This window comes from Podarcis bocagei, assembly GCF_964188305.1.
Source record: "Podarcis bocagei genome assembly, chromosome: 10".
Taxonomy (NCBI): domain Eukaryota; kingdom Metazoa; phylum Chordata; class Lepidosauria; order Squamata; family Lacertidae; genus Podarcis; species Podarcis bocagei.
The window spans coordinates 23441890-23454309 of record NC_138135.1 but is presented as its reverse complement, the minus strand read 5'-3'; the positions used below and the strand labels follow the sequence as shown (position 1 = coordinate 23454309).

The window sequence follows — 12420 nt, the reverse complement described above, 5'->3', positions numbered from 1 at the left end:
CTATAACATTACATGAAGCAAAACTCAGGTGTTCTTTGAAGTTCACACTTCTCTGAACTTTGCAGTACAGTTCTCCAGCCAAGCAGAAATGCATGTATCAAGTTAGAGTGCAGCTAGAAAAGCATATAATTAACATTAATGAACATGACATACAAAAATGCATTATATTAGGGGAACCTGCTTTGTAGAAACGATCATACTAGAAAAGAATTGCTTACAAAAAGGTGCATGTTAGAATAAATTCTGATGGATTTTCAGGCAGACTCTTTACTTTGAAAAAATCATAAACTAATGTGGAGAATTTAAGATTGGGAAAATGAGAAACTGAGAGGATGGAAAAATTGCCCGTTGCTACACATGCACAGCTGCCAACTGAGGAGCTGAGTGTTTGGTTTTTTAACTATATAAAAAAACAGCTAACTGCTAATCGGTAAAATCTTTCTTTATTGGCCTCTCTAGTATTAAATGCTTCCCCTTGTCCCATTTCCTTTCTAGTTATCCAGAGTGGGTGACAGCGTTCTTTTTCATCTTGATGACTTTGCTCTGGTTTACAAGGGAGCCTGGATTTGTCCCAGGCTGGTCATCCTTCTTTGGAAAGTAAGTTCCTAGTTCGTAGCAATAACTTTTCCAAGTGGAGTTGGGAGGGGCAGAGTGGGCAAGAAGGACCTGTGTAATATTTGGTGCCATATTTAATACTGAAATGTCAACGAGGCCTCCAGCGCCACATTTGGTGTCAGGCAAACGCCCCACCACAACCGAGACCATTCCATTGTAACTATCCAACCTCCCAAAATGTTAACACCTCTTGCGATGGTTTGACCCCTTTCCACTTTAACAGTACAAATTCTACAAGCACCCTCCATATCTCCTCAAAATCATTTCTCCTGCATATTCCCCGTCTTACCTTAATGACACATGTCAATTTATCATTAATAGCTATATCCCACACCTCTTGATGCCATTCTTCCATTTAAATTATACTTGCCCCTTCCACTTCCTAGCTATAATCATGTGTGCAGCTGTCAATAAATTTGTGGGCAAGGCCTTCGGTCTATGCTACACTTAAGCCATTTATGGCAATAAATGCGCTGCCACAACTTACAAACGTAGTTTTTCAGTTTTTCTGAAGATACATATGTGAAGCTTCAGCCCCAAATATCTGAAGGGCCATCTCCTTCCCTCCAGACCCTCTCAGGTTGTAAGATTTGAGACCTTCTTTGTTGTTGTACCACCTTCAGAGATTTGAGGGATGACAACTCAGGAGAGGGCATCTTTTGGGGCTGCCCCCATGCTGTGGAATTCCCTCCCCACAGAGGTAGATTTGGCACCTTCATTTTGTAGTTTTCCTAGCATTTTGAAGACACATCTCTTTGTCATGGCCTTTGACACTTGAGATATATATTAGGACCCACCCTGGTGTTCCTGTTCCTATAACATGTATAAAATATATGGCGTGGTGTTTTGGGGATGTAACATGGAGTCTAAGAACTGCAAGAACATGAGCAACATGCCAGTAAAACTTGCAACAAACCATTAAGAGGAAACAGGAGGAGCCACACAGATCTCTGCTGCCTGTTTTCCCTGCCTTCTATAAAACAACTCCCATGTCTCTTCCCTAGGAAAGGCTATCGGACCGATGCCACAGTCTCTGTTTTCCTTGGGTTCCTCCTCTTCTTGATTCCAGCAAAGAAGCCATGCTTTGGAAAGAAGAGGAAAGGTATGAGGGACTCAAACATAAGAGCACTCGACACATCTTGTATTAGCTCCTTTTGGTCTCCAGCCACACACAAAGTACCTGCAGGGGAGTTCACACATTCAAATCAGTCACAACAGTGAGCTTCAGATAATACTTGTTTCCAGATTGGCTCCCATTGGGAGCATTTGCGTAACATACGTAGGTAAGAGGCAATGATGTATGATGATTAACCACATGGGGGCAATTCCAGCCATTTGCATTCTAGTTTGCTTGTGAACTCTGAGGCTTTCCTGAAAACTGGCTGTCAGATGCAGGTGTGGTTGCTCGAGAGTAAACAGGCAAGACTCCGACCTGTCTTTTCCAGACTTTATTCTTGGTGCAAACTATTTACAGTGAAGAGCGTTTTAAGTTCATGTCTGGCTCAGTCGCTAGCAGAATCTGGGAGTGGTCGGTTTTTGTACCTCCCCCAGCATAAAAGTCGCGTCGCCCCCAACCTTTTCCATCCCTCCCTGCACCAGAGCCTACTGCACAGAATGGTCGCTGGCAGGGACGAACTTCCTGCCTCTCCGGAGCGGCTTGGTGTTGAGGCTCTCCCTAGCATCCCCTGGTCCCTGCACCTCTTCTCCACTGGAGGTGGGGCTTTCCTCCTCGCCGGAAGAGGAACTGCTTCGCAAGATTTTCGGAGGCTCCCTGTAACACAACTGCCCATCCATCTGTCGCCTCTGAGCTGATGGCAGCTCCCTGACACTGGCCTTACCTAAAATGATGCCCTCCTGATGTTTGGGACTACAACTCCCATCAACCCCAGCATCATACAACCATGCTGGCTAAGCTATATGGGAGTTGTAGTCCAAAACGTTGGGTAAGGCTGCTGTAAAAGAAGGCAGTGGTCTTCTGCTAGATTAATAAATTCTTACTTTTTATAGGAGGACCAGACTTCTTCCCCTGAGGCTTTTCTTTTCACTAGACTCTGGCTGGGACCAGCTTCCATTTTCTCTGCTCTTTTGTCCCATCACCCTCCCCTCCCAATATATAATGTCAAAGGCCAGGTTAAAGAGGTGTATCTTCAGCATATTGCAGAAGCTAAAGGTCTAAACAAACCTTTGGGGGGGGGGTTCCACAATTTAGGGGTTGCCTCTTCCTTACCTCAGATTCTCCAGGCTTGTTTCAGCTGGGCATGATCACAGTTTGCTTCACACACTCACTTCAGCAAATTGAAAGCAGAACAGGAACAACAATTTGCCCCTCAGAAGAAAATGTTGGCCTTTTGCGACTGCTAAGTGAGACCACTTTTAACCCAAGCCTTCTTTTTCGGCACATCCTCAGTGTAAGCGGTTTCATATAGGCACCAGTTTCTAACAAGATTTGTGGGTTTTGGTGTTTTTTTTTTTAAAAAAAGTTCAGAGCAAGCAACCAATGCAGAGGGAGGATGTCTTCATTCCTGTCAGTCCTGTTCCAGGACTCTGTGTTTCTTTGTGAACATTTCCTGACAGTGTGTTCCACGCCAATCTGAGTTTGCAAAGGAACCTGGGGAAATGACAATTTTATTTTTCTGTGTGTGTTTTGCTTTGATGCAGGAGATGTTCCGAATTCCACCAATGTTAACGCAGGGGAACCAATAATCACCTGGAAGGACTTTGAGAAAACCATGCCCTGGGAGATTGTGGTCTTGGTTGGAGGAGGTTATGCTTTAGCAGCTGGATGCAAGGTAACACCATTATCCCCACATAACCCCCTGTGCTATAAAACTGGGATCCACACATGTTGGAGCTCCTTAACAATGATGTAACTCTCTTCAAGAGAATGCTGTTTTATCTCAGGTCACACACACCCTAGTCACTCAGTTTCACTCTCTCTGGTGCCCCTAAGCTACTGTTCTTTGAGCTTCCTCCCTCTCTTTTTCTCCTTCCTGTTCTACAGATGTCCCTATGACACTGGACTGACATTAGACTCTGAAGACTGATGGCTGGATGACTTTCACTGTAATATTGGGGCCTAGTCACAGTTAGAGATGAAGTGAATTCAGCACTGCAGTGAATTCCCTGCAGTTGAAAATCCTCACCCCAGTTTGAGACCCTCGGTCCCTCCCAAATTTAGGAGTGGGTCAAAAACATTGATTTCGTTCTATTAATTTGTACACCATCCTTCATCATGTTGACATGATCTCCAGGATGGGTTCCAGCAATACATAAAAATGCATTGAGCAAAATTTATAAATGAATGTTAATGCAATACAGTTAGTAAAATCACAATAGACCAAAAGCATGAAGCCAAAGAATTTCTGGTGGCTGCAGGAAGGCCCCAGGCTCAATCCTTAGTTTTATTTTTTTATTATTTTATTAATTAGATTTATATACCACCCATCATACGATCTTAGGGTGGTTCACAGAATAAAATACAGGATAAAAACAAGTAAACAGCTAAAACAAAACAGCAAAACAATAACCCCTGCTTCCCTACTCTACCCTGAAGGCCAGATTAACATAAGCATACTGAAGTGGAAGCAACATGAAGATCATTTTTTTCAGCAATCTCCCGTTATGACGAGAGATCCCCCACTCACTATTCTGAACAACTTTTTTAAAAATAAAAAATGCAAGAGTGCACTATACTAAGAACACACATACAGTTTTGCAGAAATAGATTACTGTACAGGGATTGCCAAATCAGAATTGTAGGGTCATCTTAAATTTATGAGGAAAACCTACTTAGGGAACAAAAGTTATTGTGAGCATTTTAATCTAAATATAATCATTGCTGCAATTATCAAGCAAACTATAGTAACCAAGGCCTTTTCTCTGGCTTCTGGCCCATGTAAACTCTCTGAAGTTTCTCCACCAGGCATCAAGCCCACTGCCTCCTCCTGCTCCATGACAGGAAGGTATCAGAGAAAGTATCTCCAAGCAGGGCATTTGGAAGGTGGGGGCAGAGATGAGGGAAAGCCCCATTGTGTTATTGAGGGTCCTTGTGCTATCTTCTGCTAATTTAGCTGAGCCCAGGCCACATAGCCCAACTTGGTACAGTGGTACCTCAGGTTAATAACTTAATTCATTCTGGAGGTCCATTTTTAACCTGAAACTGTTCTTAACCTGAAGTACCACTTTAGCTAATGGAGCCTCCCGCTGCCGCCACGCCGCCGCTGCACGATTTTTGTTCTCATCCTGAAGTAAACTTCTTAACCCGAGGTACTATTTCTGGGTTTGCAGAGCCTGTAACCTAAAGTGTCTGTAACCTGAAGCATCTGTAACCCGAGGTACCACTGTATTCAGTTATGTGTGCTCAGTACAGTGTAGTGACCAGTCCATTCTGTATTCCTGCAGAGTAGTGGGACTGATGTCTTGAAAAGATGCTGATGGACTGGAGATGCCCGACTTCAGTTTTTTTCACTCACTGTCTTTCCCCCACAGACTTCCGGCCTTTCCACATGGATTGGGCGACAAATGTTATCCCTGAGTAGCCTTCCCTCTTGGGCTGTCAGTCTGTTGGCCTGTGTCCTGGTCTCCATAGTAACAGAGTTTGTTAGTAACCCAGCAACTATAACCATCTTCCTACCTATTTTATGCAGCATGGTGAGTACAGACTTTGGATCAATTTATTATCAATCAATCACCTAGTTACAGATATGTCTCAAGGCAACTTGCAGACATGTCTTTAAAACAGCTAAAATGGTTTTTAAAGCAGTACAAATACAACTGAAAATAAGTTTGAAAACAATACAAAACGAAGACCCTAAAACTTGCAGAAACAAACATATTATTGCAGAGTAATCCTGCACATGCGTACCTAAAAGCAAGTGCTCTCAGATATAAGATTGCTGCCTTAGTCCTGGAGTCAGCAACGCTTTAGGACCCAGAAACTGTTGTGGACACTACAAAATATCCATTTCACAGAAGAAAACTGGATGGTGCTCAACCGCCCCCTCCCAAATAGAAGGCAAAACACCAAGTCCCCTCCCACAAAACAAATAAAACACAGACCCAAAAAAGTAACGTTCTGCCCCCAACCTAAGGAACCCCCCCCCCCCAGGGCAAACAACCAGAACCTGCACCCCCGCCAGCCCAAATTTTAAAAATGAAAGGACAAAGGGACTTGGGTGCAGTGGTGCCTACAGGTGCCACTTTGGAGGTCCATGCCTTGATCTAATACTCTATCCACTAAGGGACGCGGGTGGTGCTGTGGTCTAAACCACTGAGCTTCTTGGGCTTGCCGATCAGAAGGTCGGCAGTTCGGATCCCCGTGATGGCATGAGCTCCCGTTGCTCTGCCCCGGGTCCTGCCAACCTAGCAGGTCGAAAGCACACCAGTGCAAGTAGATAAATAGGTACTGCTGCGGCGGGAAGGTAAATGGCATTTCTGTGCGCTCTGGTTTCCATTGCGCCAGAAGCAGTTTGCTCATGCTGGCCACATGACCCGGAAAGCTGTCTGTGGACAAATGCCGGCTCCCTCGGCCTGAAAGCAAGATGAGCACTGAAACCCCATAGTTGCCTTTGACCATCCAGGGGTCCTTTACCTGTTACCTTATTCTATCTACTACCTGACATTGGCTCTGAAAAACAATGGTTTCCTGCAAGGAATTGGTTTTGGTAGTCTACTACTTTCTTTGACTACAAATGCTCATATCTCCCCTTTCTCTTTCCAGTCGGAAACCCTACAAATCAACCCTCTGTACACCCTGATCCCTGTCACCATGTGCATCTCTTTTGCGGTGATGCTGCCAGTGGGCAACCCCCCAAATGCCATTGTCTTCAATTATGGGCACTGCCAGATCAAAGATATGGTAAGTACCAAGAGTGATGCATCCAGAATGATCAATGATCAAATTGGTTAGATAAGGGGCAGTGATAATAATCACTTAACACTGCAACTGTTTTGTTGTGGTGCTTAAATGATGGTTTCCCCCCAAATTTGAAACTGGATAGCATCTATCATTTCAATTGTGAGTTCAGATTGGATGTCAACATTTTTGTGAATTGCACGAGGAATGTGCTTGAGGAATCTTGACTGGGGACCAAGGAAGAGCCTCTTACCTCTGTACAATAGGGTAAATAATTTTACACAAGTGCCAAAGGTTTCTAAACATGCACCCCCTCCATCCTCCATTCAGATATTATCTCAGTTCTGTTACATGTGTATGTCGGAACCCACATGCCCATGACCCCAACATGCACTTCTACGAGAGCAATGAAAACACTAGCATAGAGACAGGCATGTGTTGGTTTAAATGCATGCATACCTTTTACCTTGGGTCTGAGGTTTCCTGAAATAAGGCAATACTTAGAGTCAGGTTCTCAGCCAGGTGTTGTGCAGAATGAGTTACCTGGATATGGCACAAAGGCAAAACCAAGAGAATTACCCTGCCCCATTATCAGCAGCTTCATCAATGAAGTTACTAGCACAATTTACAAGCACAGATGGACAAGGGCCAAAGGAAGGTGTGGTTGTGGGTGCGCTTGTGTTAAAATGTGGAAAACAACCACAATACAAAAGAGATTTCTCACCTGCTCTAGGGTGAAATGAAATTGCACCACCCCTTGCTAATGTTGAGGATTTTGTCCAGAACATTTTAGAAAAATGATTAATCTCATAATTTCATTGAAGGCGTGTCTACCTGTACCCCTTGCTACCTTGAGAGGAGAAGTCCTGCCTTAACTGATGACAATTAATGTGGTCTGTTTCCCTTGTGTTTTTTTTCATTCATAGATCAAAGCTGGCTTTGGTGTCAATCTGATTGGTCTAGTGGTTGTTACAGTGGCAATAAATACTTGGGGAATTAGACTCTTTCACTTGGATAAGTTTCCAGACTGGGCAACAGCCAGCAATGTCACTGGTCCATCATAGTCAGCGTCCACAGAACTTGCTGGCTCACAGCAAGTTGGGAGCAAAATATTTGCACAGCTGTTAAGAAAGGAAAACACTTGAGTGTATATTTGTTCCATTAACCTGAACTAAGTAAGAAGTAACTCTCTTGGAGGTTTCCTTAATGATCATCATATCTCCACCATCTAGTACTGAAGGGGCTGGGGAAAGCATGCATTATTCTTGTCTTTCAGCAATACCATGGAATTGCTTTGATCCCCCACCCCGTCTTTTCCACAGAAAACCCATTTTTGTTCTACAGAACACTCAGCCAATTTGTCTTCTTTACTTGATACATAAATCACAGTGCCTACAGTCCCAACATCCAAAGTGTGTTTTGAAGACTGTATCCATATGTATATATCTATAGAACATTTTTTAAAAAGAAAAAGTAAAAACTTGTATGTGGAGTTATTTATCTGGTAACAAGAACCAATTTGATCAGCCAATTGCTCAAGGCCAGAGGGTTATCTGCACAGCTGCCCTTTGGTCCAGGGAGAAGACCAAGTGCATGGTAGACCAGGGTTCAAATCCCACCTCGGCCGTGAAGCTCACTGAGTAATCTTGGGCCGGTCATTGTCTCTCTGTCTAACTTAACAGGGTTCCTGCAATTATAAAATGAAGAGGGGAAAGAACCATATAGGCCACCTGGAGCTCCTTGGATGAAAGGCAGGGCATAAATGTAATAATAAATTAAATAAAAACAGCCAGAGGGCATCAGGCTGCATTATGCCCTCTTGTGATGGTGTGTTACCAAACTGCTAGCATGAAGAAGGAACCCAGGGATAGAGAAAGCTGGGGAGGCAGCTATCCAGCCTCTGGCTAATTATATTCCTCATTCTCCAACTTTGATGCTCATCTGCCTTCTGCGGCAGATGATGTTTTTTCAAGTAAAGTTTTTTCAAGTAAAACTTGAAAGCCCATCAACACCACATTCACTTGCCAGAGCAGGGAGCGTCCTTCAGATGCCTGGCACTCTTGCAGATGATGCATCATTCCTGTTCTAAATATATATACATTCCTAGATCTCTGTTCTCCTTCCACTACACTACACTACACTACACTACACTACACTACACTACACTACACTACACTACGGGGGCAGCCTTGAGGTGGCATACCAGACTCCCAGAGAGAACAATTTACACCTGAATCTCTCCCAAACTAAATACCAGGCCTCTACAACAGGCATATTATTTTAATAACTGATGTAACCAGAAACTCTTGGATGTGTACAGAAATAAATAGAGCCTTTGTTAACCACAGTAACTGTACTAGGATCAATTTTTTTTTGCGGGGAGGGTTCCCCATTAAAGGGGGAGGGCTCCTCTGATGCTAATAAAAATGTCTATGCTGTAGAAATTGCTTGTGAATAAAATAAATTATTCAAGCTTTGGAAATTATTGTGATCTGTAGACATATTAATGGAGATGTTGAAAGCCTGGGTGAGTACTCTGCGGCAGTGCTTTTCCCCCTAGAAAAATAGTGCCGGTATTCACTGTGAAGCTGTTACACACTTTGTAACAAAACAAACAAGAAAGGTGCCAGTACTGCGTACCATCTAGTACCTCCTTGTGGGGGAGCACTGCTCTGCTGCCCTCTGTGGAGATGACATAGCAGTGCCACAAGCCTCCACATGTAGAGATGGCTGGCTTGCCAAGTGACGGAGACCCAGTTCACACTTCATCTCATCATCCTGGGATCCACTTCCCCTACAGTGACTTCTTCCCACACTATTCCAGCAGCATGTAGAGAGACCCAGGTTTAAATGGCCACTCAGGCATGAACCCACTCAGTACATCAAGGGTTCTCCAACCAGGGCTGTGAACTTCATTCTGTTGGTCTATGGCACGTCCGTGACCAGAAGGGAGTTGGCAGTCATGATGGGAGAAGAAGTGGTTACCCACTGAGTTGTTAATTTAAGTGGATGATTGACAACAAAGAAAATTCTCTGCACATATAGACCAAGTTGCAAACAAATAACAACAAAATAGAAAACAGCTAAACTAGTAATGTCTTGAGCAATATATAGGAAAGCAACTGAATTAGAAATGCCTTGGGTAATTTATTAGGACACTTGTTTTGATTATCCCAAAGTTAAAGAGGCAATTCCAGGGCAAACCACTTCCAGATTCAAAAGTCCTGTCCCAGCTGGACACAGAATGCCACCATTGTTGCCCAAATATATACATCCTATTAAGTGCATCTGAAATAATTTTACCATTCTACTAAGAGAGAGAGAACTGGATTTGAGCACCGAATTAGCTTCAGTGTGACAACTGTAAGTTATTGATTGTAGATAACGACACAGCTCCATTAAAACAGCAAATTTTTATCTGATGTTTGGAGTGCGGCAGGAACAAGATGACCTCTCCCATTCCATTTAGTTCAAAGATGAAGGACTCTCTCCCATCAGCCCCAGTGAGTCAATAAATATGGCGGGAAAGAATGGTCATCCAACAGCATCTTGAGGGCCACAACTTCTCCACCCGTAAGCTAGTTAATTCTCTGATTTGCTCTGCTCTCATTCTTCTCCTAACATGTATTCTAGAATTGCAGTGCCTCAGTTTGCTACAGCTTCCAAGTCCTTCAGCTTCATTGGTATCTTTTCCTCATTCAGATGCATTGATACAACTCGCAAAGAAGTAACCCGGACATGACAGTACAGATGGAAGCATTCAGGCCTGGGATTTGCAGTGTTTTAGGAACAGAGGCTGAAAGGAAGTTGCCAATACCCTGAGTTAGACTACTGGCCCATCTAATAATAATAATAATACTAATAATAATAATAATTTTTATTTATACCCCGCCCTCCCCAGCCAAGGCCGCGCTCAGAGAAGCTTACAAGCAATAATAAAAACAAGTTGAATGATTACAACTTAAAAACAACATTAAAATACAACATTAAAATATTGAAACATTAAAATATTAAAATGTAGCTTCATCGCAGGAGGAGAAGGAAAGGAAAAAATAAAGAGAGGGAGGCAATCAAATTGGCTCCAAGCCAAAGGCCAGGTGGAACAACTCTGTCTTACAGGCCCTGCAGAAAGAAATCAGATCCTGCAGGGCCCTGGTCTCATGAGGCAGAGCGTTCCACCAGACCGGAGCCAGAGTTGAAAAGGCTCTGGCTCTAGTTGAAGCCAATCTAACTTCCTTAGGGCCCGGGACCACTAGGGTGTTGCTATTTATGGACCTTGAGGCTCTCCGTGAGGCATACCAGGAGAGGCGGCCCCGTAGGTATGAGGGTCCTAGGCCGTGAAGGGCTTTAAAGGTCAAAAGCAGCACCTTAAATCTGACCCTGTACTCTACCGGGAGCCAGTGCAGTTTGAAAAGCACTGGGTGAATATGCTCCCATGGCAGAGACCCCGTGAGGAGCCTCGCTGCAGCATTCTGCACCCTCTGGAGTTTCTGGGTCAGCTTCAAGGGCAGCCCCGCGTAGAGCGAATTACAGTAGTCAAGCCTGGAGATGACCGTCGCATGGATCACTGTGGCCAGGTCGGGGCGGGAAAGGTAAGGGACCAACTGCTTGATGCGGCGAAGGTGGAAAAATGTCGCCTTGGCTGTTGCTGTAACTTGCGCCTCCATGGAAAGGGAGGCGTCAAGGATTACACCCAAACTCTTAACGGAAGGCAATGGCACTAATTGGGCCCACGCAAGAGAAGGGAGATTGGTCCCTCATCCCCATGCCATCCCAACCCAGCCATAGGACCTCTGTCTTCGAAGGATTTAGTTTCAATCGGCTCCCACGAAACCATCCAGCCACAGCTTCCAAGCATCTGGTCAGTGTGTTCGGGGCCGAGTCGGTGTGGCCATCCATCAGCAGATAGAGCTGAGTGTCATCAGCATATTGGTGACAACCCAAAGCTCCGGATAATCTGGGCAAGGGGGCGCATAAAGATGTTAAAAAGCATCGGGGAGAGAACTGCGCCCTGCGGCACTCCACACACCAAGGAATGGTGCGACGTCAGAGTTTGTAGGGCAGCAGTTGAAGAAGGAGCAAAAAGGGTTTTCTTGTGTGTGTGTGTTTCTTGTGGCTGATTAGCTGTTTTCCCTGTGTAAAGGTCAGAGGGGGCAGGGTTTCTGTTGAGGCAGGGGATTAGCTGTGGGAGGAGCTTATCAGAGTTTGTAGGGCAGCGGCGCGCGCCTAGCGGCGCGCGCAGTTATATCCATCTTTTAGATTTAGGGGAGCTAGTCTCAAACGTTTGTTGGGGGAGACCTAGGGTTTTTTTTGTGGGCGAAATTATTTGTCCTGTCTTCAAGCTTTTTATGATGGAGGACCTCTGTAGCCACCCCCAACAACACGATCTCAAGATGGAAGGGGAGGGAACAGCTGCAGTCGCCTGCGATTCCTGCGCAATGTTTGCCATCTTGCCAAAGGTTGCAGGCAGCTTCACCTGCAGCAATTGCATGTTGATTGCCCTTTTAAAAGACAAAGTCCAGCAACTGGAGGAACGTGTAGCTACGCTCCAAAGAATTAGAGAGCTGGAGCTCTTCTTGGAAGCAACAGAGCACACCGTCCCCACCAAGGAGGAGACAGGGGACTCCCCTGAGAAGGAGGCTAGTTCATCAACACAGGAGCCAGATATATGGAGAAACGTGACTCAAAGAAGTAGGAGGCCCAGGGTTCACTCTGATTGTTTAGAAATACACAATCGCTTTGAGGTCCTCTCCCCTAGCATGGAAGACGAAGAGCAGACTCCATTTGAGGATCTCTCCCTCATTACAGTCGATCAGGTATATGAAGACGAGCAGCAAAGTCAGTCCTCAGGGAATGTGCAGGCGACCTTGGAACGGACAGCTCACGGAAGAACCCCGACCAAACCCAAGAGGAGGCGTGTAGTGGTGATAGGGGATTCCCTACTGAGGGGA

General features: G+C 44.8%; 1 protein-coding gene across 2 annotated transcripts in view; it reads left to right on the top strand.

Annotated features, from left to right (window-relative positions):
• SLC13A4 (solute carrier family 13 member 4) overlaps nt 1-12124 on the top strand; it is a gene marked incomplete at its 3' end in the record, with an annotated part of 43075 nt that extends 30951 nt beyond the window's left edge. Inside the window, exons 11-17 of one of the 2 annotated variants that reach the window (XM_081212050.1) lie at nt 496-597; nt 1620-1717; nt 3274-3404; nt 5104-5265; nt 6335-6472; nt 7396-8456; nt 12114-12124. In XM_081212050.1, the coding sequence (XP_081068176.1) occupies nt 496-597; nt 1620-1717; nt 3274-3404; nt 5104-5265; nt 6335-6472; nt 7396-7533 (769 nt within the window). Of the gene's footprint in view, nt 1-495; nt 598-1619; nt 1718-3273; nt 3405-5103; nt 5266-6334; nt 6473-7395; nt 8457-12113 lie in introns of those variants that run through there. The other variant, XM_081212051.1, reaches the window with a different exon arrangement.
• Between the last annotated feature and the right edge of the window lie 296 nt (nt 12125-12420).